A 21892-nucleotide genomic window follows, 5' to 3' on the forward strand; every position below is an offset into this window, starting at 1 on the left:
CCACATCAATGTTCATTGCTGCTCAATTCACCATAGCCAGATTGTGGAACCAACCTAGATGCCCTTCAGTTGATGAATGGATAAAGAAACTGTGGCATATATATACAATGGAATATTACTCAGCCATAAAGAATGATAAAATTATGGCATTTGCAGGCAAATGGACGAAATTGGAGAATATCATGCTAAGTGAGATAAGCCAATCTCAAAAAACCAAAGGAAGAATGATCTCGCTGATAAGTGGATGATGATACATAATGGGGCGTGGGAGGGGTTAGTTTTAGGGTTAGAGTGAGGGTTAGGGAGGGGGGCAAGAATGGGGGAAGGAAGGACTGTATAGAGGGAAAAGAGGGATGGGAGGGGTGGGGGGAAGGGGAAAAATAACAATGAATCAACCAACATCACCCTATGTAAATTTATGATTACACAAATGGTATGCCTTTATGTACAAACAGAGAGACAACATGTATCCCATTTGTTTACAATAAAAAAAAAGAAAAAAATCAAACATTTTGACTTAAAAAAAAAAAAAAGAAATAGTAGACAGGATGTTCAAAGTTATTTGCCAGTGCAAATAAAGACCGAAAACTCAACTTTATTTATCCCTTTCTATTTTAGATTTATATAACACTGCAAATGGTATGGTGTTATTATATATGCTTGATCTCCACCAAAAAAAAAAATCCATTATTTCAAAGCAATCTATTTATTCTCTTTGTTCTTGCAGAATCATTATATTAAAATAAATACATGTGTTTTTTTCACCTGTTTGGTACCTGGTATAGCAGCAAAGGCCACACAAGGAAGCAAATCACACAGTATAAAGCTGCTGTGTTGTTCCAGAAACTGAAGGATTTATGAGAGCTGCTGGATTGCTTTCATTTGGCTCAATCCCAGTATGTGCAAGGTGGTGGAGATGAAGACTGGGGACCTGAGAAGCAATTTAGCCTGTCTGCATTTGGGAGTTCAAAGTAACAAACAGTAAAAACTTACTTATTTGCTGTCCAAACTTTGACCATTATGCTATTTATCAAAATTTCAGGCAACTCAAAAGCCCAGTCCAGGCTCTGATCTGAGCAGACCCCACGACTGTCAGACCAGCAGCAAAGCTTTGGGAAGCCACTAGTGTGGTGTGAGGAACAAAACAGGCTGTGCTGCAGGTCACCGCACCTCTGGCCCTGCTGGAGAAGAGCAGAGCCCACCAACAGATGATTTTAACCTCTGATATACATGATTTGCCAATATTACATTCTTCATTTTAAGACATTTGCCCATGTGGCCTGTAAAACTATGTGAGCTAAAAAGCAGAAGGATTTAGAAGTTTCTTTATGACAGTGGTCCACGGTAAATAATGATGCTAACAAAAACAAAAATATGTGGTATGCCTCCTCTTTTTCATCTCCGGGCCAGAGTAGACTGGTATTCTGAAGGCAGCGTTGAACAAAGTATCCTATTCGTTAAGTTTTCTTGGCAACAGCAGCCAGCTACCTGTGGCAAAGCTCACTGAAGGTCAGACACCTTCCTGCTGCCATCACTCACAGGAACTTGAAGGGCCATCTATCATTACAGCAGCTCTTCACTGTTTTGTGTGTCCTTTCTCCGTGGAATCCCAAATGCCAAGATGCACTTTTCTCCCATGGCATCAGCAGAAAGGCTGGTTAATTTGCAACAAGGCTGAAGCCCACCAGCGGCAGTGGGGCCGAGGCAGGGCTATCTTGGAGCAAAACCACAGGACAAGTGAGGAGTCCCAGGGCTGCACCGTGACAGCCTCACACAGCACATTTCCTGTGTTCTTGAAATGCATGCCAAAATTTGAAGCATGAAATGGGAGGGATCCTAGTCTGGCCTCTTCCCTTTGCAGGGGCATCTGTGCCCTCAGGTGCTCAGCAGGATTCCTCCAGCTAGGTCACCTTTGCTATGACAATCTCTTCTCCTACTTTCTGCCTCACTTGCCAAAATGACTCCGAAACATTCATTTCCTCTCAAGGTAGATGATGTTATGCAAATTTGTCAATAACTTTATGAATGTAATGCTTTAGTCTCCTGTTATTCCTGGGAGTATACTTGGTGGGGCACCATGCCTTCTTGTGTCTAGAGTGGACAAGTATTTCCAGGCACAGAACAGGGCAGGGAGTCGCTTGATGAGCAGTCCCCAAAGTCACAGCTGGTCCTTCTCCTTCAGCCATCTCCTTAGCCCCTCTTTTATTAGCAAGGGCAGAAGATTAAGGCTCAATCTGTCACTAGGGATGGAAAGGGCTGTAGAGGTAGAGTGACCTTCGGTAGTAAACTGGAGAGAAGCATTTTCATCTCTCTGACTCTCAAAGCCAGGATTCTTTTGTGTCCAGCCCAGGCCCTAATGGCAGTGTCCAGTTAGGCCAAGCTTAGCTGTGCCCTGAGAACTCTCAGGTGCCAGCTCTGCTTCTGCCCATGCAAGGAAGGAAACATGAGCGGACAACAGACAGACATGGGCAACTCCCAGAACTTTCTCTCTCTGCAAGCCACATCGCCACCCAGCCCAGGCCTCAGACAGGACCAGAGGCAAGAAAGAGGCCGAGTTCACTGCCCCGCATGGCTGCCTTTGCTAGTGTTCTTGGGGAGCTACCGGACTTCCACGGGGCACAGCTCCACCCGCGTTCCTCAAGGACAGGGCACCCTGAGTGCTGCCACTTCAAAAGCTACGAGCGGCTCCACCCCCGTTATGGTTCTGAGAGCTGTCCCCGCCGGGCACGGCACTTCCAGTGCACTCCCCGCACCTGGTGACGCGTGGTGCTAACCCTCTCCTCTGTGCCTCTCAGCGACCCCGTGATGCAGGAGGGCAGGCACTTCACTCTCATTTTACAGCTGAGGAAAAGGCAAGTGACTTGCCAAAGCCACATGGCCAGCCAGCTGTTTCCTTGCTTGTGAAATGAGGACTTGATGTGAGGCTTTACCTGCAGCAGCAGAGCTGCTATTGGACCCCAGCAGGCCCCAGGGCCCACGTGCCTGCTGTCATTCACACCACGGCTGTCCCTGCGCAGCCTGTCTCATGAGCAATCTGACGTCTCCTAATACCTGTGGCTCATTATCTGTTTCTCACACCCATGAAAATTGCCCTCTGCAGCCGGGGCCTTTTGGCCTTGCACTTCAGAGCTCAGGGGGGAGTCAGTATATGCCAGTCACTTTTGTAAGGGGCCCACGTATGTTAATTAACAACTCTGTGAACCGATTACTTTGATTATCCTCATATTAAAAGTATGTCCACTCTGTGCCTTTTAAAATCTGTGCCAGATTGTTTTTACTTTTTGTAACATTATTCAGCTGACTGCTTCCAGGATGCTCCTAAATACTGGCTTTCAGAAGCTATGTTTGCACATTTGCCTCTTTTTCACACACACAACCCTTCTGAGTATGGCAGTAAGTTCTGTTTGGCCTTTAAACAGATAATACTGTTTAACTTAAAAATCTAGGTGTGAAGTCAGGCACGGTGGCCACACCTCTAATCTGGTGGCTCAGGAGGCTGAAGCAGGAGGATTGTGAGTTCAAAGCCAGCCTCAACAACAGCAAGGTGCTAAGCAACTCGGTGAGACCCTGTCTCTAAATAAAATACAAAATAGGGCTGGGGGTGTGGCTCAGTGGTCCAGTGCCCCTGAGTTCAATCCCTGCTACCAGAAAACAAAACAAAACATACCCCCAGATGTGGGCTCTGTCCATGGTGGAGGATCTGCTTAACCCGGCTGTGAGCGGTGACTTGCAGCGTGTCGTGCCTGCAGTCAGCAGCTGCAAAAGGGCTACGTGCAAGGGCCACAGGGGAGCCTGCGTTCTCACTCTCTCCTCTAAGCAGACTTCACAATTTTAAAGCCACTTGAAGTTTCAAAGCAAATTCCCAAGTTTCCAAAGATTTACAAACATGCAGATACGTTTCTCTGGCATACTCACAGATGTCCTTTAGCATGACAAATGTGATTCCAGAAGGTCATGGTTAACTATCTATGACTCCTCTGGTTGAAAATCTGCACCTTCCCACAGACAAAGCCTTTGCAGCCTTCCTTGCCTCTCCACCTGCACCAGCACGGGCCTCTGCAGCCCAGCCTCTGTCTGCCCACGCTTTCCCGTTTTCAGGAGGCCTGGTCTTGTCTTACACGCCTGGCAGTTTGTGTTGGGTTCATTCTTCTTTTCACAATCCAAGGAATCACAGGTTCCAAAGCCAGTTGTCGGGCCACCACCAACAATTCTGAGTCTGATTACAAAGATGACATCTGGTATAGCCTGGTACATTTTGGCCCCTTTTCTCTGCAAATTTCTGCCCAGGTGTCCTTGCTTACCAGGGGCAGCAGCAGTCTTGGGCTGTTTCTACTGAGGTGGTCAGTCGGTCCGGAGCCTCCTAACCCAGATGCATAGCGGCTGTCATTCATGATGGAGGTCAATTCTCATGCAGCCAGGGAGGAAAAAAACCCTGGTTTTTAAAAGGAGGTTCATATCAAGGGAATTCAATTAATAGCCTGTAGCCTAGTTATGCCAAGTTCATTTTCACATGGTTCATGAATCCCAAAAAGGGTAACAAGTTTGCTGTGTTTGCGTATTTCAATTATATGTTGAATTAAATGCAGCAGCTGCAAGCATCTTTTATTTATTTATTTTGCTTCCAAAATGATGAGTCAGACTTAATCCAGTTATATTTTTCCCAAGCACAGCAGAAAATAGTTGTGTGTGTATTGCCAGGGGACAAAAATAAATGGTCACCATGTCCCTTTTGTCCCCAGTTATTGGCTTAAGCCTCAGGGAGAAAGCAGCGCAGAGGGGCCCCAGAGAGCACACAGGGGTCCCTGGCACCACCGTGGCTGTGCTTCTAGGAATGACATTGCAAGTCTGCCTTTTCCTTTCCCTTGGTGACAGTCCACAAATGTCCCCTGCCCTGAGCAGGAAGAAGGCTGGGACATCAACAGGTGGTGATTCCTGGGCCTAGAGATGAGCAGTGGGGCTAGAAGAGCCATTTACAAGAATGAAACGTGTTTCTCCAGAGGAAGATTCCTGGTGACTGTGGTGGCAGCAGATCCATTGATTACAAGAGCCAAGCACCAGAAGCTCTGCGTCACCAGTGAGACAGAATGAAGGTGGAGGAGGCCCCCGACTCCTGCCCCAGACTCCTTCTTCAGGGCCAGAAGAAAAAGCCCAGAGGGTGACATTGCTGTTCGAAAGCAGAGACCCCACAGGGGAACACTGCTCTTATCATCTAGCCTATCAGGGTCATCTGACCCCTCCACCATGTCCGTACCCAGCTCCCTAACTCACGGCCAGTTCTCTCTCTCTAAAAATGTCTATGTAAGAAATATCAGTTGGATTGGAGTTTGCCACATACATTTTACAACTCCATATCACTTTCCGTAACTGTTTCTTTCTTCAGAGTCACCCCTTTCAGACAAATAAGTCCATCGCTTCAGCAAGCTAAGAAGGGGCCGGGCCTAATGAACCCTTTTTTAGGGCAGGAAACCAGGAGCCAAGAAAAGCTGGCTAACATATGCTCTGAGCCTCGCAGGTAGGAACAGGAGCCCTGGCTGTTAGCCAGGTGATGTGCTGACTTCCCCCAGGAGCACAGGGGACACAGCACACTTTGCAGTCTAAATGTCAAGGTTGTCCTTCCATGCATTCCCTCCAGGCTTCTCTTTCCTGCAAGCCTCTGCATTTCCAGTCTCTTCCTCCTCATTCCAGAACCTTCCCTGTGATCTTGATCTCCTAAGCTCTGGGGAAGCCAGTTTTCTGCTCAAGGACAACTCCCCTCTAATTTAATTCCTGGCTTCCAGGGACACTGCCTACTTCCACAGACTTAGCACAAAGGCAGCAAGTGTATGTGTCGGGGGTCGGGGAGGGACACCATATTCCTTGCAGGACCACTGCCCACAACCCTTTCACTGTAAGGACAGACAGTCGGATAGGGGAAATGGCCGCAGGAAGGAAGCTATTTAGAAGAGACAGGAGCTTGTCTGGTTCTAGGAGGCTACTGCTCCTTTAGGTAATGATCTTTTTTGAAAATCAAAGATTCCAGAGTCTCTAAAAGTAAATTTGAAAATCTCAAATTTTCAAAAAAGATTGTCACCCAGAGCAGTGGCCTCTTGGAACACAGTAACCGTTTTTCAAGGTGTTTATTAGGAGAATTCAGTAGGAAATTCCCGGGGAGGCCTGGGGGGGACTGGGCATGTTGATGGGCAGGATCCACTCCTGCCACTGGCCTGGCACGCTGTAGCTGTTTCCCAGGCCCCTGGGGACTTTAGCACTGCTCTTCCTCTGATGGCAAACTGTCTCTACCCCATCTGTCTTCCTACCTTTTATTTTCAAGGTTAGCATCCTCAGGTCACCCTCTTCTTACTAGAAAATGATTATTCCTGAGACAACCACAGAACAGCATCCCTCTGTTGTTCTCTGCCCAGAGATGGCCCATTCTTTCTGGAGAGTACTTTCTGCTTGAGCCTTTTACCCTGCTCTCACCTACCTTCCACTTTCCCTTCACTTAGAATGAAATTCTCTTGTATGAAAAAAAAAAATTCCTTATTCTAAATTCCACCAGTATTGTAAAACATTTTTTTGAGAAAAATTAACTCTAAAATAATTGACATTTTCTCGCGTGCCCCTAAATCCTATTGGTGCCACTGGGTAAATGATGGGAGAGAGGCACTGCAAACAAGTAGAAGCTGTACAGTTCCCACCCGAGGACCCTCTGCTTCCAAGGCCTCTGGCTGACTTTTCTCTTCCTTGTGCAATGTAACAACTGACAAGAATACCAGAGCATCCAGATCAGTAAGCTGTCACTTACATCTTTGGTAAACACACTGCAAATTACAAACACTAGCTTAAAGTGTGGAAAAAATTAAGTTCCTTTAATGTAGAGCCCAAGTGAAAACTAAAATATCAGCTGAAAGGTCGCCACACTAAGCCAGGAGCCTTTCCATGAGAAACCCACGCCCACTCAGCTTTACTGAGCCTAAGCTGCAGGTCAGGGGGCAAAGCAGCAGGTCCAAGGGCTTGGGGGCCTGGAGCTAGGAGCAGGCGCAGGTGGGTGGAAGCCAGGACCACGTTGGCCAATGCTCCCGGCTGCGTTTGCAGGCTCCTGGTGACTGCGGGAGAGGAGAACCTGATGAGAAGTGCCTGTTGACATGGAGAGTGAAGGGAAGAAAGAGCCATCAGGGAACTTTCAAAGGAAAAGAAGACACGACTACCAGAAGGTTCTCTGAGAATACGCCAACAGGGCTTTAAGGAGACATGGTGGCAGTGGGGGTTGGAGGGCTCTAACCACTGCTGGGGCTTGAAGTTCACTTTCTTCAATGGCATGAGTCACCTCCTTTCTTTGTGACTCAGTCCCTCATCTGTAAAATGGAGCAAATAATAGCACTCACTTCACAGCGTCGCTATATTAAATTATTCCATGATACTAAACCACCAGTCATTATAAACATCACTGTTGATATTCCTGAAGGGACAGACGGGTATCGAAGTGGACAGGAATAAGCACAGCACTGCTGCCTGCAAATCGCCAGCTGGTTGTTGACTTAAAATGAAGTAACCCCACTGCTGTACCCGCAGGCAGGACAAACCACCGGAATGCTCAAGAAACCACGGGCCGGCTTCCTCTTGTGAGCACACTGAGCCACTCTGCCCTGGGTATGGCCTGCTCCCGGTGTCCTGGGTGTTTTGCTCAGCGTCTGGTGGCTCTGTGCTGCAGAGTCAGCACAGGTCCCAACAAAGCATGGACTCAAGGGAGAAAGCCAGGGGGCCCCAGGGCAGGGTTGTTCTCGGTGTATCCATTAGATGCCCAGGAGGAACACACTCAGAGTTGAGGAACATTACCTCCCTCGGGTCAGATCTGCCTCACTATGAAGGACTGGAATGCCACTGGATTTTCCTCAGTGACATCGTGGCTCACAGGAAGGACTGCTGGCCTGCGAAATCCCTTCCAAGCACCTCCGAGCTGCAGGAGTGCGCCTTTCGCCTGTGCCCACCTCACCCTGCACTCTGAGACTCCACTGCCCCATCCTATTTCCGCAGACCTAGCCGGTCCAGCATCCATGACAGACCTTTTCCAGTGACAAAAGATACTTCCTAGAGGTTTGGGGGTTTGAGGTTATTGTCAGGAGAATCTGGCCTCTAATAGGAAAAATGCTTCCGCCCCAACCAGATGGGCACTGCTTGCACTTGCAGGTGCCACCTGCTCCCACAGTCGGGAGGGGCAGGAGATCGAAGTTAAGTGCTGGCCCCACCCTGCTACCTGGCCTGTTCAGGAAGTCGCAGTGGCCCAAGCCGGCGATGTCTACCCTCTTCATGAAGAGCACCATGCTGGTTAGGCTGGCTTCCTGCATCTCCGCTGGTTTCAGTGGCCTCATGTCTTTGGAGGCAAATTCTTCAGTGTACAGACAGAAAAGTTTTCCTGGAAGAAATCAAGGAAAGTGACTTTAGGGCCTGTGTGGACTTCACCTAGGAATTCTCATCTCTTGGTTTCTGTGTCCACAGTGCTACCTGAAGAAGATGCCCCGAGAATCTGCTTGCGAATCTCTGCTTGGCTCTGGCTGATGGGCTGTGTGACGAGCGAGTTGGCTCTGATTCTGGGGTTGTACACCTTTAAAGGAAAGAGAGCAGCGTTAGCCTCAGGAAACTCAGCATGCAGCAGCTGGCTGCGCCTGTGGCTGCGGTGCCCTGCTGCATGTTGCTTTGGGGACGCTCTCTACAGGTTCCTGTCCTTTGTCCACATGTACTATTTCCCTTCCATGGAACTGCAAGTGCTTCACACCTGTCTGTAAGGCTGTCTGCTCTCCATGGCTTCCGTAACGCCATCGGCTGAGACACTAGTGCTGTCGACTGTCCAGGCACTACGCTGGTGAAGGGAACGGACACCCTGTGCTGCCTGGAGAAAAGCACTGCGGCTAGTGGTGATGCTCTGACGTGTCCTGCCTACCGCCTGCGACAGAAAACCACGGATAGCAGGAGGCCGATTTTTACACAAACCACTTCAAGGGCAGGCAACGGCCGGGTTCTCTGAAAGACGGACTACTTCAGCCAAGATCAACTCTAACTGGCTCCAAGGGAATCTTCGTAACTTTTGGGACTATTTTGTCACAGTAACACAAGGATACTTAGGAAGCCCATGGTCTCCTGGAGAGAGAAAAGCTGCTCAACGCCTAATAAGGGTAAATGAATCAATATTTGGTAATTTCCTTTCAGTTCTCAAAAGCTAGGATTTCTTTAGTCCCCATGTCTTTGGAGTTTGAGATACCTATTTTCACTTTTCATAATTTTTTATTTTAAAGGGACTGATAAAGATATTTTATCTAAAATAACCTTATTTAAGCAATATACTTTCTAAAAAACTTCAGTCCACTGCAAATCAGTATTTGCTAAAATTAAAGATGGTGCACTTGAAACTGATTTCTAATAAGTTCCCTGGGCAAGATGCTAATCACTTTGGCAAAGAGGCTACCAAAAATTATCCAATAGATGTACACAGGAGAAGGTAAATGTAGGTCAAATATTTGGTACGCCAGGACCTTATCTAAAGAAAACCCAGCCAAGGGGCACTGCTACCCGCGTGCTAAAGTTCTGTCTTTCCTCAAAAGCTCCTCTGGTACTTCAGATTAATTTGCTTCCAGACTACCAACATGCTCATGAAAGATGTGAACATGACGTGCTTCCACTGTAATCCCTCTTCTTTACATTGTGACCAAATTTAGAGACCCGCAAGGCACATGGTTCATTCGCCCTTTCTGGCCAGCAAAATGGAGGGAACCCATGAAAGTGGAGCCCTTGATCATCAGCGCACTGTTTCACCTCCTTGGTGATAATTACCCTTCTTCTCTCCACACCCACATCAATAACAAATCTGACTGTGTTGCTCCATATCAAAGATTCCCCAGAGCTGGTGGTCAGCACCACTCTTCGAGGATAAGCTTGGCGTTTCTTCTCGGTTTCATCCGTGGGCTTGAACAATGCACACTTCTCTCTGGGGTATAAAGGAACCACCACCAATTCTCCAAGGTCGGGGTTTAAGTTAGATCCTTCCTGGCAGACAATCTCATAGGCTTTTCCAATATCCTAGTGTTTAAAAAGAAAAAAAAAAAAAAATTCATGAGAAAAAGCACAATACAGTTTTGCTACTTTAAAAAAAATGTCAGAATTCAATAAAATTGTAGGCAATTCTGCATAATGCAGACAGGGAAAGAAATGCCTGTGTTGTTGCCTACATATATCTTTAAATAAGAAGATGTAACTGGAGGAGGAAATTTCTTTGGGGACATTAAATATAATTTATAAATGATTTCATTGCTTTTGGTACAAAATGGGTTTCCTCTTGTGAGATGTACTCTCTTTGCCTTTGCATCTGTCTCTGGTTATTTCTCCAGCTTGACATGGCTGCTCATATCTATAAGCAATGACAGGTAGACGAAACTTAATCTCCTATCAGTGAGGATGCAGTGCTGCACTTTAACACAAGCAGAACTGGGGAATATACACAAGCGCCACATAAAGGCACAAATACAAACATAATCAGGATCCCCATCTGGATCATTCAAAAAATTATTTTAACCCATTAGCACTTTAAAGTAGCAGAAATGCAGTAAAGTACAGAGCACATAGTCAGTACTACTGACATCTTTGTGGGACTCGGGTGTCTAGAAATATGTTGAAATACATGTAAAATACAGTGGGGGGGGAAATGTGAATTATAGTTGGGCATGGTGGCACATGCCTCAAACCCCAGAACTCAGAAGCCTGGGGCAGGAGGATTGCAAGCTTGGGTCAACCTCAGCAATTTAGCAAGAACCCATCTCAAAATTTTAAGGAGTAAAAAGGGTTGGGGATGTAGTTTGGTAGTACAGCACTTCTGAGCTCAATCCCCAGAACCACCAAAAATAAAAAGCAAACTATTTGCCATAAAACTATATACAAATAATCAGCACAAAATGCTTAAAAGGTAAGGCATTTTATTTTATTTTTTTCTATTTTGTGGTCCTGGGGATCAAACTCAGGGCCTTGTGCTTGTGAGGCAAGCACTCTACCAGCTGAGCTATCCCCCAGCCCAGGTAAGGCATTTTAGATAGTGTTTTTCTGTTTCTCAAATCACACCTAAGTTTTTAGAAGGTCATATAAAAAAGATTGCCACAATATAATTTTTACTCCTCTTTATGTTTCCAGATTTTTAACCTTTTGGAGGGTCTAACAAAATACCAAGTGGAAGAAGCCTCACTGAATTTGTCAGATTGCACTAAGTTGAAAGATGGCTTCCTGTGGCCCTTAAAGTTTAGGACTGGCCTGCACTCTGTTTCTTTAGCTCATGATGTCTTTCTCCGTTTGTAGAAAGGGACTGAGTAAACTCAAGGGTTTTGGAGGAAGACAGACCTGTCTGAAAAAAGGGTCAATCTTCACAGATCTCTAATAATTGGAGTGAGCTACTTTTTTTTTTTCCCTTGGTACCAGGGATTGAACCCAGGGATTCTTAACCACTGAGCCACATCTCTAGCCCTTTTTATTTTGAGACAGGGCCTTGCTAAGTTGACCTTAGGATCCTCCTGCCTCAGCCTCACTGAGGACACCACCGTGTCCAGCATGACTGTTGATCATAAGAAAATGAAAACTTGCCAATTGGAACAGTAAGAACAAACTATTTTTCCACTTTTATAATTCCGACCACTTAATTTTATCTCACATATTTTGTGAGGACAGCCTAGAAACTAAAAGAAAAGCGGCTGAGCCCCGAGCTGCTGGACCGTGCTGCTGCTGGCCTGCCCAGAGCAGGCAGCCCTCCTCCCAAAGGCACCGTGAGTAGCTCTTCACAGGTTAACACCGCCACAACTAACCCAGGTGGGGAGGGAGGTTCCCTTCCAGGTGCCCTGAAGTATTTACTCTTATTTTTAGAATACTATGGAAAAAGTCATTTTGGTAACAATTTTTTATTTGCTTCTAGTTGCTAAAACTTTTTAGTTGGGGGTGGGTTCAGATGTTGAATTTTGTTCCAAAGTGGGAGGGGGGGATAGACCTTTAGGAGGAAAAAGCAGAATGAGATACAAATATAGACCATATAAAAGTCAGACTCGCTGGGCATGGTGGACACCCTGAAATCCCAGAGGCTTTGGGGGGCCCTAAGCAATTTAGCAAGGTCCTGTCTCAAAATAAAAAATAAAGAAGGCTGGGATGTGGTTCAGTGGGTAAGTGCCCCTTACAAAAATACAAACAAACAAAACACACACACACACACACACACACACACAATTTAGACTCTTCAAGCACAGAGGATACAGAGTTTTGAGGCCATAATCTGTAGAAATTTTTAAAAATGCTTAAAATGCACCTGGTGTGTAATACCTTTAACCTTTGTTCATTCATTTCTTTGACTCTTCTTACTCCTTGTGTCCTGAGCATTTGTATGTACAGGACTTTACCTGCACAGCTATGCAAAACGGCAACACCTACTGAAGGTCAATATCCAGCACATGTTCGGCCTCAAAACGAGCAGATCCACAAATACACACAACTCTTCCCCAGAAAATGCCAGTCTGACAACAGTTTCTTTGACAGTTTGTCGCAGCACCATAATCTGGTTAAACACCACCATAAACCTACCTTACCACTTCTACTTGTTTCACTTTTTGTTTTTGGCTAAAAGATAGCTAAGTGCTAAGGAACAATACACTGTGAACATTCAGGGCTCTACGTCTCAAGTGCCAAGATCTTGGGCAGCAGGTGAATTATGGGAATTAATTCACAGCAGGTGTGGTGCTCAGCAAGGACCTTGAGAAAATGTCACACACCTAATGTGACTGCATTACTGACTCAATGAAACCAAAATGTTTTGGCAATCTGAAATGTACTTCTTCAAATAAAAAAAAATCACAGTCGGCACTATTCTGTCAACTGCTTGAGTTTGTTCTCATGTGCTACGTAGGCACTATGGTGGGTTTTAAAGCTTTATATGGGAATCAAACAAACTTCAAACAGCACGGGGAATAATGATCAACAGCTGTGAACAGGGATTTCCGAGCAAGACAAACCTTTCCAAGACCATAAAAGAGGAAAATCTAAGTGATGGGACCAGAGGGGTAAAAAGAGAAGCCCATTACCACACAAACTGCCTGCACCTGTCGGGTGGAGGGAACGGAAGACCAGACGACACCTGTGGAGTGTGGCTGGCTCACAGAAGGTCTGTGGGAGCCAGCACAGCTGCAGTGCTGCCCCCTGTGGACCAGAGGTGCCTCCAGCATCCTCAGCATCTCAGTGCAGCACCCCCATTCTCAGAGGCCCGCCTGCAGAATGCCCTGCAGCTATCACAGCCTATCATTTTCCAGAATTTCAGACTGAGACGGAGGGCTTCTTGACAGAAAATACCCTGCCCGTCTGACTACTTCCCGTGGACTTGGTTTCCACTACCTGCACTGAAAGTGTGCCTTCTGAAGTCCAGCAGTTCAACAGTCCCTGCCACCATTAGTTAACAGCTCATAGTACTTACAAGAATCAAATACTCTAAGGCCACCATCTCAATTCCATTGAGCTTTTATTTTCCAAAAGTCCATTTTGAAATTTTTATTTACGTCAACTTGAAAGATGGAAAATGACTGACTATTCATCCTATCAGTCTTAATTACACTTTTTTTTTTCCTTTTGCAGAAACGTATGTCCTCTCTTGTTCACCTGGCAATTCTAACTCTCCAATGTCTTAGATTTCTCATGTTGCCGTTCTTCCCTTCCTTAGGTTCACTCAGACAGGGACCTCTGTTTTTGCAGATGGTCTGCCTCCTTAGTCATTTTATTATGTTCCTGAGGACTTTTTTGAACATCCTAAATCACACAGGGTTAGGACATGACAATAGAATAAATCACTCTAATAGGTAGATTACTATTTAAGAGAATGTTATTATGTACAAAAAATTGATAAATTCACTGTAGCATATACACGTTTAAGGAAACAGGCAGCATTTAAGTTGTAGGAAAACCATCTCAAGTTCCCAAGGCCAGGAGGATCGCTGCTCCTCCTGCTCTGACAGGCACTTCTGTGCCACTCCTGGCAGCACAGGAACGTGTCAGCAGAGGCTCCCCAGGCAGCGGGGATGCCCTCTCTTCAGCAGGTGGCAGAGCCTAGAGTGAGCAGCTTCCTTCTTGGTTTCCGTTAAATCACTAGAACCACTATGTGTTTGGGTCATGGTCTAAGAACTAGTATTTTCACTCTATAAGTGGACAGATTTGAAGGAGGAAAAGACCAGGCAATCAGTCTCCAAGAAGAGGTGGAATTCTGGTGAGCCTGGGGCCTCTTAGATTCTGCCCATGGTCAACAGAGCTCTAATAAGTAATGAAAGTAACCCCAAATGGCAACTTGCCTGTATAAAAGCAGTCACAGAATAGAAGAGGTTCTACTGGAAATTTCTAAGCATTCTTTTGAAGAGAAGTTTGCAAGAACTCCAAGTCAAATTTTTCTCTCATCTTCAAGAAAAGGCAGCTCATTCTAGGGAGCTGGCCTTCTGGGGAGTACAATTCACTGTTTCTGCTTTGTACCCCACTGTCATAGGGACATTTGTGGGAATTTTGTTGCTGTTGAACTCCATCCCAAGAGCTTAGGTTAGATTTCTGATCTCCACAAATGCGCCCGGGCACCAGGAAGCTATCGAGAGTCCCTGTGTGTCTACAGTACAGAGAAAAGAGGACGCCAGCAGGCCTGGGATGGCCAGCCCTTTGCAGGGAGCTGGTCTGGAGCTCACTTCCACAGGTGTCTGGCGGCCCTGCTTTCTGTTTGCAGAACAGCATGTGCCTTCAGCAACACCTCCCTGTTCCCCTTTCTTTACCCTGCCTAGGCTTTGAGAAAGTGTCAAAGAATGAGGTGTTTCACAGTTACCTGGCAGATGGAAACTGTGTTAGATGGAAACTGTTAAAAGTGTCCTAAGTGAATACCTCATTACACACGCTGGGTCAGAGTAGCACTTACTTACTTGTTCACAGGCCAGAAAGACTACAATGTCGCCCTTCTCACCCGACTGGTGAATTTCAAAGATAAGGCGTGAAATAGACTGGAAAGAATCCTTTTGAGCCCCACTAAGGTACACAACTTCCACAGGGTGCTTATTTTTCACCTCTATGAGAGGCACGTTGCCATAGTAAGAGCTGAGTTTGCTGACCAGGAGAGGGGCGCAGTTAATTATGAGCTTCAGCTCTGGCCTCGCTAGCAAGACGTCCTTGAGAAGTCCAAGTAACACATCGGTGGCAATGCTGCTTTCATGGACATCATCCAGGATGACGACCCCATAGCTACCCAGGAAGGGACTGGACATCATTTCTCTTTGCAGCATGTCATCAGTACAGTACCTGTAGACAAGAAACATTACAGTCAGAATACTCTGAGGAAAAGTCATGCAAAGAACTTCCTACAACAAACATCTTTCCCTTCTATCCTTTTCTTTCAATCAGAGGCTCTACTACACTTTTATTGGGGCCAGGAGACCTTTGAGGTGATAGCATCTACAGCCTCCAACGCAGGAAAACAGATGTAAACAAAATTTACACCCAGTTTGTATACATTCACGGGCTCTCTAAGGACCATCACAGAACCCCAGGTTAGAGACTTCTGCTTACATGCTTATTATGAATAGAAATAAGAGCTGTGTTTAACATGGACCCCCAGCTTTATAAACAAAAAAGTATTACCACAAAACACCCTCATCAGGTAAGCACTGTCCGCCCCCCTGCATCAGTGGGAGAATTCTAAGTAGCAGCGTCCACTTTCCAGAGAAAGGGTCACTGGCTCAGGCTCCAGCCAGCTCCCTCTGGGAGGCCTCCACCCCTGGTGGTGCATGGCGGGAGACTGTGTCCCCAACATGTTGGCATTAACAAGCTTGAGCTCGCACTCCAATAATAAACACGGTCTCTAAGAGATAATCTTCATAGAAGGACAGCATGCAAATTGGCCAGAATGCCTGGAGGCAGCAGGGATCATCAATGATTTTAATGGATTTTTCCAGCAGTTCTTGTGATTGTATTAAAATAATAAAAAATAACCTGTCACTCAAATGTTTCTGACAGTTTATATATTTACCTCTATATTGCTTGAAGAAACTGATTTTATGCATTTTCTCCCCTTTTAAGGTATTATTAATCCTTGTACATAGTGGCTCTGAGTCTGCTATTCTCAGAAGGCACTGATTGCAAGGCTTCTCCTTACTGGCATCTAGAAACAGATTTAGGGAGGGTTTTCACTTCTGTCTTCCCAGAACTGGTAGAGTTGGTTCACTTGCCTGAACTGTACAAGCAACATGGCTGATGCTGAACTTGCACTGTCCTCCTGGGAGCCTAGAATTTTGCAATATACTAAGGAGAGGGAGATTAAGTGACCAGCCTCCACTCAAAACTCTGGGCACTGAGTCTAGTGAGTTTCCCGGGAGGACACCGCTCTGCATGTTGTCACGACTCACTGTGTGACCCACAGGGAGAGGACTCCTAGAAGCTCATGCCTGGTTTCCTCCGAGCTTCATCCCATATCCCATTTCCTGTGCTGGTCTTGCTTTGTATCCTTTCACTAAATAAATCTTGGTTGACTACATCTTAGTTGTGAATAAGCTATATTCTGAATCCTCCTGGCAAATCATCGAATCTGGTGGTGGTCTTGGGGACTCTGACAGCCCTCAGTTAACCACTTTCAAGGAAGAAAGAAAAGAATGGAAACACCGTTTTAGCAACTAGCGTGTCAGGCATGCTGCCAGCCCAGTGCGGACATTTTCCCCATTAACCTTAGGATAAAACTTCAAAGTAGGTTCATATTTATGAATATGAATTCATATTTATGAATGAGGAACCCAAGGTTCAGAAAGGCTAAGCACCTTGACCTGGGTCACAAAGCCAGGCACAGAGTCAAGATCTCAACCGGAACATCCATTACATCTGATGCCACTGTCAAATTACAGCTTGCTTCCTTGACCTCCACAGCTCGGGGATGTTTCCTGCTCTTTCTCTGTTGCTTTGTGAGATCAACACATTTGCTCTCTGCCTTCCTTTACACACATATTCTCATCTTGTGTCTTATCAAACAAGCAGTAACAAACTGCGATCATTCCTTTCCTCAAACTTAAAGAAGAAATTATCTTGACTGCTTCAGCATTGCACTTCATGCAAGATGCAGATGAAGAAACGCAGGCATGCAAAGCCTGGCTTTCAGGTTCCCTTTTGCTGAGGTTAGTAGGATACAGTGGCATCTTGTTATCGTTTCATTTTAAAACAAATCTTTTTAATGTATGCTACTTCTTTAATGGTAGAAACTGAATCTCTGTTCCTTTTGCAGCAAACCCATCTGAGCACTGCTGTTGCAGGAAGCAGAACTCACCATCAGACAGGAGGCATGTGTGTTACATAAACACACCTAGACATAATTTAAAAAGAGAAGATGGTGACCTATTTAAAACTCTGAGACTCAGCAAGTGAGGCCTGGCTTCCAGAGGATTATATCAGACTAAAGGAATCACAAAGCCTCAACCCTAAAACTTACTACACAAATCTTATTTTTTTTCAACATAGATATATTTCAAAGATAAACTTTTTACCTCTATGCTAATAAGGTATCATGTGTACAATGCTTTAAAAAGTGCTGTTATTGATAACCATGAAAAACATAGACACACTGCCAAGGTTTCAGGAAATGCAGTGCAAATTTTAAATTCCTAAGACTGCCAGGTGCAGTGGTACACCCCTATAATTCCAGCTAGGTAGAGCGCCTCTAGGTTCAATCCCCAGTACTGCAACAAACAACAAACAAACAAATAAAAAAACCCTAAGACTTAAAAATGCTAAGAATATAATAAAATATTTAAAAGTTTTAGTATTGATATTTTCTAAAATTTTATATGTTGATCTTAATGAAATTTGAGAGCTTTGTTTTCAAAACTGAAAAGGTCAGTACTTAAAATCCATGTCACTTCTGTAAGTGACACATGTAGTGTGTCCAAGAAGACTTTTAGGTATATAGTATTCATTTATCTTCTGTTTCAAAAAAGGCCAGAAAAAAAGCTTAAAGAAGAACTAAATTTTAATACATAGCGTCAAAAAAAAAAAAAAAAAAAAAAAGAGGATATAAAGACGGCTTGACTGAGTGCCTACTATGTACCTATTGATTAGATATCAAGGGGTTACAAAAAATAGAGAACACTGCCTCCTCTGGTCAACAATCAGCCTTAAATCCTCTGATTTAAGTAGCTATTCAATCTGAGCTTATTCAAAATTATGGCTAGCATACCTCTCCAGGAAAATGAATCTGGCTCCACTTATAAAATATAATTACAAATTTAATTATAATTACAAAACAGCTACCACCTACATACACTACGCTTCAGTCCCCTGTATTGACTCACCCAGGCCTCACAACACCCCTCTAAGCAGGTGTATCAATCGTCTGATTGTAGGGATGAGGAAACTGAAGCATGGAGGGCAGGTCACAATGTGGTAAGTGATAGAGACAGTCACTCTATAATCCTGCTGCCTTCTCCAGAGCACAGAACTCCAGAAGGAAAATTAGGTACTGTTTTCTTTTACCCTAGGGACTTTTCATTTTTTCATCTTGGCCTCCTACCCAAGACAGAAACCTCGTTCACAGCAACAGCGAGCAGTGTGTCTGCCGACTCTGCTTTGGGGGAGGTCATGGTAGAAAAGAAAGCTCCAGGTCCCAGCAGCAGCGCTGTTAATTTGAAACTACAAAAACATGAGAGGACAAGCGGGCCAGCAATAGCCACACAGCAGCCTGCAGTGGCTGAAGCAGGCTGTCACCAGAGTGCCCTGCACTGCAGTCCCACTGCACCTGAAGCTCTTGTCCTTTAAGAAAGGAATACTTTAATGTAAACTGTGGACCTCCCTTGGCTGTCAGAATTGAATGCTTGGGTTTTTCATCTTGAACAATCTCACAAAAGAAAGTTTAAGTGGTAAGGATTGTCTGGACCTACTCTCAAACACGAATGGATTCCCACAGCTACTCATCTCTGTGGCTTTCTAAATAAATGAACACACACACACACACACACACACACACACACCTGATTTCATATTAAGAAAAAACTTACTTCATTTTTAAAATGACTATGTCCAAGAGTTTGCTGAAGGATTTCCAAAGTCTAAGCGACATTAAAGACATAAAAACACAAGCACGTACTTTAGAACCTAGTCAAAGCCATCATTTAATTAAAATCATGACAATTCAAAAGACTACTTTAGCCTGTAAAAGCTGAAAAATGACAGTTACCCCAGGGTGCCTGTTCAACTCTGCACCTAGTCTGGGAGCTCCAAGAGGCAGAGAAGGTTTCCGCTTCTCGTTACTCATGCACCTTTAACGTAACAGGTAATTTATAAACATGGACTAACTTGATGACTTGGGCCATCAGGCTGCTGCATCACTAAGGTAATGTGTCCTCAAGAAGCTCAAGTCAGAGTCAGAGTGCTTTTGGTGTGAAGATTCCCTATGGCGTGACCCTAGCCTGAAGTCAGAGGTCTTCTATTTCTGAAGACGGACATTTGCAGGAAAGCAGCTTAGTGCAAAGGAAACCAGTCTCGGGGGCTTTTTGACTGGACATGGAGCTGCACCCGAGCCTGTAGCTGAAGCTGGGCCAGAGCAGTGTCACTTCCTTCCACTAGCAAATTTGCTAGTATCCTCCATGGGACAAGCACATTGAAGGCTGGGGATGTGGGTATGCAGAAGGCAGTCCTGCCCTGTTCTTCTGAAGCACGTGGGCATGCCACAAGAGTGGGTCACGGATGTGCAGATACGCCCATACTGATCTCGGTATTGACCCATCTCCTCAGTCCCTGGAGGGGCGGGCTCACCAGGGCAGGTGGAGCCTGTGGATGGCCACCTCTGGTGGCAAGCAGCATCCATCATTTCCTCGAGGTGCTGACAGATGCGTTGCTGTCTGTGAGGGCTGTGGTATAAACTGCTCAAGAAGCACTGGCCCAGAGCAGGGGCTTTCCTCATTTTCCTACTTCCTTTTTCCTTCTCCTTTTCTCTTTTCTTCTTAGTATCAAGCTCTTAGAAGGCTTTACTCAAAAGAAGTCTCACATGGAAGCTACATGCAAAGAAGAGGTACCATGACTTACAGCAGCCTCAGAGAAGGCTCCTGGGATCCCCTAAGACACTGAGAAACGGAGTGGCAGAGCACAGAAGGGTGAGGTGGGGCTGACGCACAGGAGCACGTAAGGGTTCGAATTCCTATCGGCAGAGGGTCAGGAAGCCTTCCTGGTGTGGGTGACTCTCCCTCTGAGTCTTGAGTGACTGGGAAGAAAGTGCCATGCTCACAGAGGCCTGGATTCTATGCAGAGGGAACCACAGGTTAAAGCCACAGAAGCGCAGAGGCCCCGGCCGCTGGCACACAGGCAACGATGCGGACCCGTGAGCGGGCAGAGTTCTACAAGCACGAGCCTGAGGGCCTCTGGGCACCAAACTAACAAGGTGCAACTTTTTCCTGAAGATTATGGGGAGCCTGGAAGACGTCTGGCACACAATCTCTGGTGATGCCAGTGTGGGGGCCCAGCTGGTGCGGTCAGGCTGGAAACTGAGACACAGTTGTTATTACCCCAGATGCTCAACCCACAGAAAGTAAGAATAACGCTCTTCCAGGACTGCAGAACCCGGGCCAAGAGTCGTCAGGGAGCAGATGAAGCCTCCAAAACTAACCTCAGGATTGTTTCACTGGTACAGCAGTTTTCAAAAGGGATCACGTAGCCAACTTCATGCCCGATGTTCACATCCATCTCATCCGCTACCCTCAGGGCAAGCTGGACTGCAGTCTGCTTACGGACCTGAGTGCACACCACGCCCCCATGCTGGTACTGAACGGAAAGGCAATATTCAGCACACCACTGAGGAACCTTAACAGGGAAAAATGACACAGGGTCAGCTCCCACTATGACAAACATGACAACAACAGCAAGGGACAGCTCTTTGTTACAGCAGAGTCCGACTTATAAAGGGCTTTCTCTTCACCAATCACCAAAGGACTGTATTGGATCTTCCTCAGTGGAACTCTGACCAAACTGAATTATGCACCGTCACCAAATGAAGAATATTCCAGAGTCAGTGGGGAAATTGAAACTGTTTGACTCCCAAAGAAAGATAAATATAAATAAGGAGAAAAATGAAAAAAAAAATTCTTAATCTAAGCTATTTCTGAAAGGTTAACATATTTACAGATTATTATTTTCTTCTGGTAATAAGAAAGGCTCATCAAAAATACAGCTTCTGGCATCTGCTATTATGTTTTAAGCAATGTAAATATTAAATAGCATCTAAATGAAAAACAGTGACTCAAAGCATTTACATTTAAGTTTAAATGATCATAATAAATATCCAAGTAAACCAACTTAAAATTTCTCTGGTATGAAAATGAAAATATTCTGGTAATTTGTTATCTAATTTATTATCTAAATACAAGGGGTTGGGGAGATAACCAACCAACCCATATAGATTTGGAAAGCAAGGCTGCTTAGAAAATATTTTTACCTTTTATCAAGTTAAGTTGTGTAAGAATTGTTATAGCAGAAAGAACTGAATGTATAAGCTGCAATCTTAACATATTGTCCATAAATTTGCCTTCTTAAATGTATTTAAAAAATCATTCCAAGAGTGTTTTTAAATAGATCTAAGGCATCTGAAAGTTGCAGAATTTTTGATGACCTGAGGTCTGCTATTTGCTAGCCTCATCATGGAATTCTTAGAGTTTAATCCTGACTGTAATTTGAAAATGTTAGTCATTTCGAGATGCGTGAGTGTGGCAGGCACCCACTTGCCTTGAAAAGAAGGCCTGCACTCCCTCCATCTGAAGACAGGTGTCAGCCTCGTCAGCAGGCTGAACTACCAGTAATCACTTACTCAGTGTCTGTTTTGTTCTATGAAAGAAGCAAGTTTAAGATGCTGTGCTTGGGAAACCTG

The 21892-nt window shown here is 45.1% G+C and overlaps 1 protein-coding gene across 2 annotated transcripts in view; it reads right to left on the bottom strand.

Annotated features, from left to right (window-relative positions):
• The window catches only part of Dhx32 (DEAH-box helicase 32 (putative)), a 50191-nt gene that overhangs the window by 6689 nt on the left and 21610 nt on the right, over positions 1–21892 (bottom strand). For both annotated transcript variants that reach the window (XM_047552522.1, XM_047552523.1), the window contains exons 3-7: positions 20639–20832; positions 14931–15303; positions 9805–10050; positions 8482–8581; positions 8234–8392 (exon numbers count right to left, since the gene is read on the bottom strand). In XM_047552522.1, coding sequence (XP_047408478.1) covers positions 8234–8392; positions 8482–8581; positions 9805–10050; positions 14931–15303; positions 20639–20832 — 1072 coding nt within the window. The remainder of the gene's footprint in view (positions 1–8233; positions 8393–8481; positions 8582–9804; positions 10051–14930; positions 15304–20638; positions 20833–21892) is intronic.

This window comes from Sciurus carolinensis, chromosome 5 (genome assembly GCF_902686445.1).
Source record: "Sciurus carolinensis chromosome 5, mSciCar1.2, whole genome shotgun sequence".
NCBI classification, from domain to species: Eukaryota; Metazoa; Chordata; class Mammalia; order Rodentia; family Sciuridae; genus Sciurus; species Sciurus carolinensis.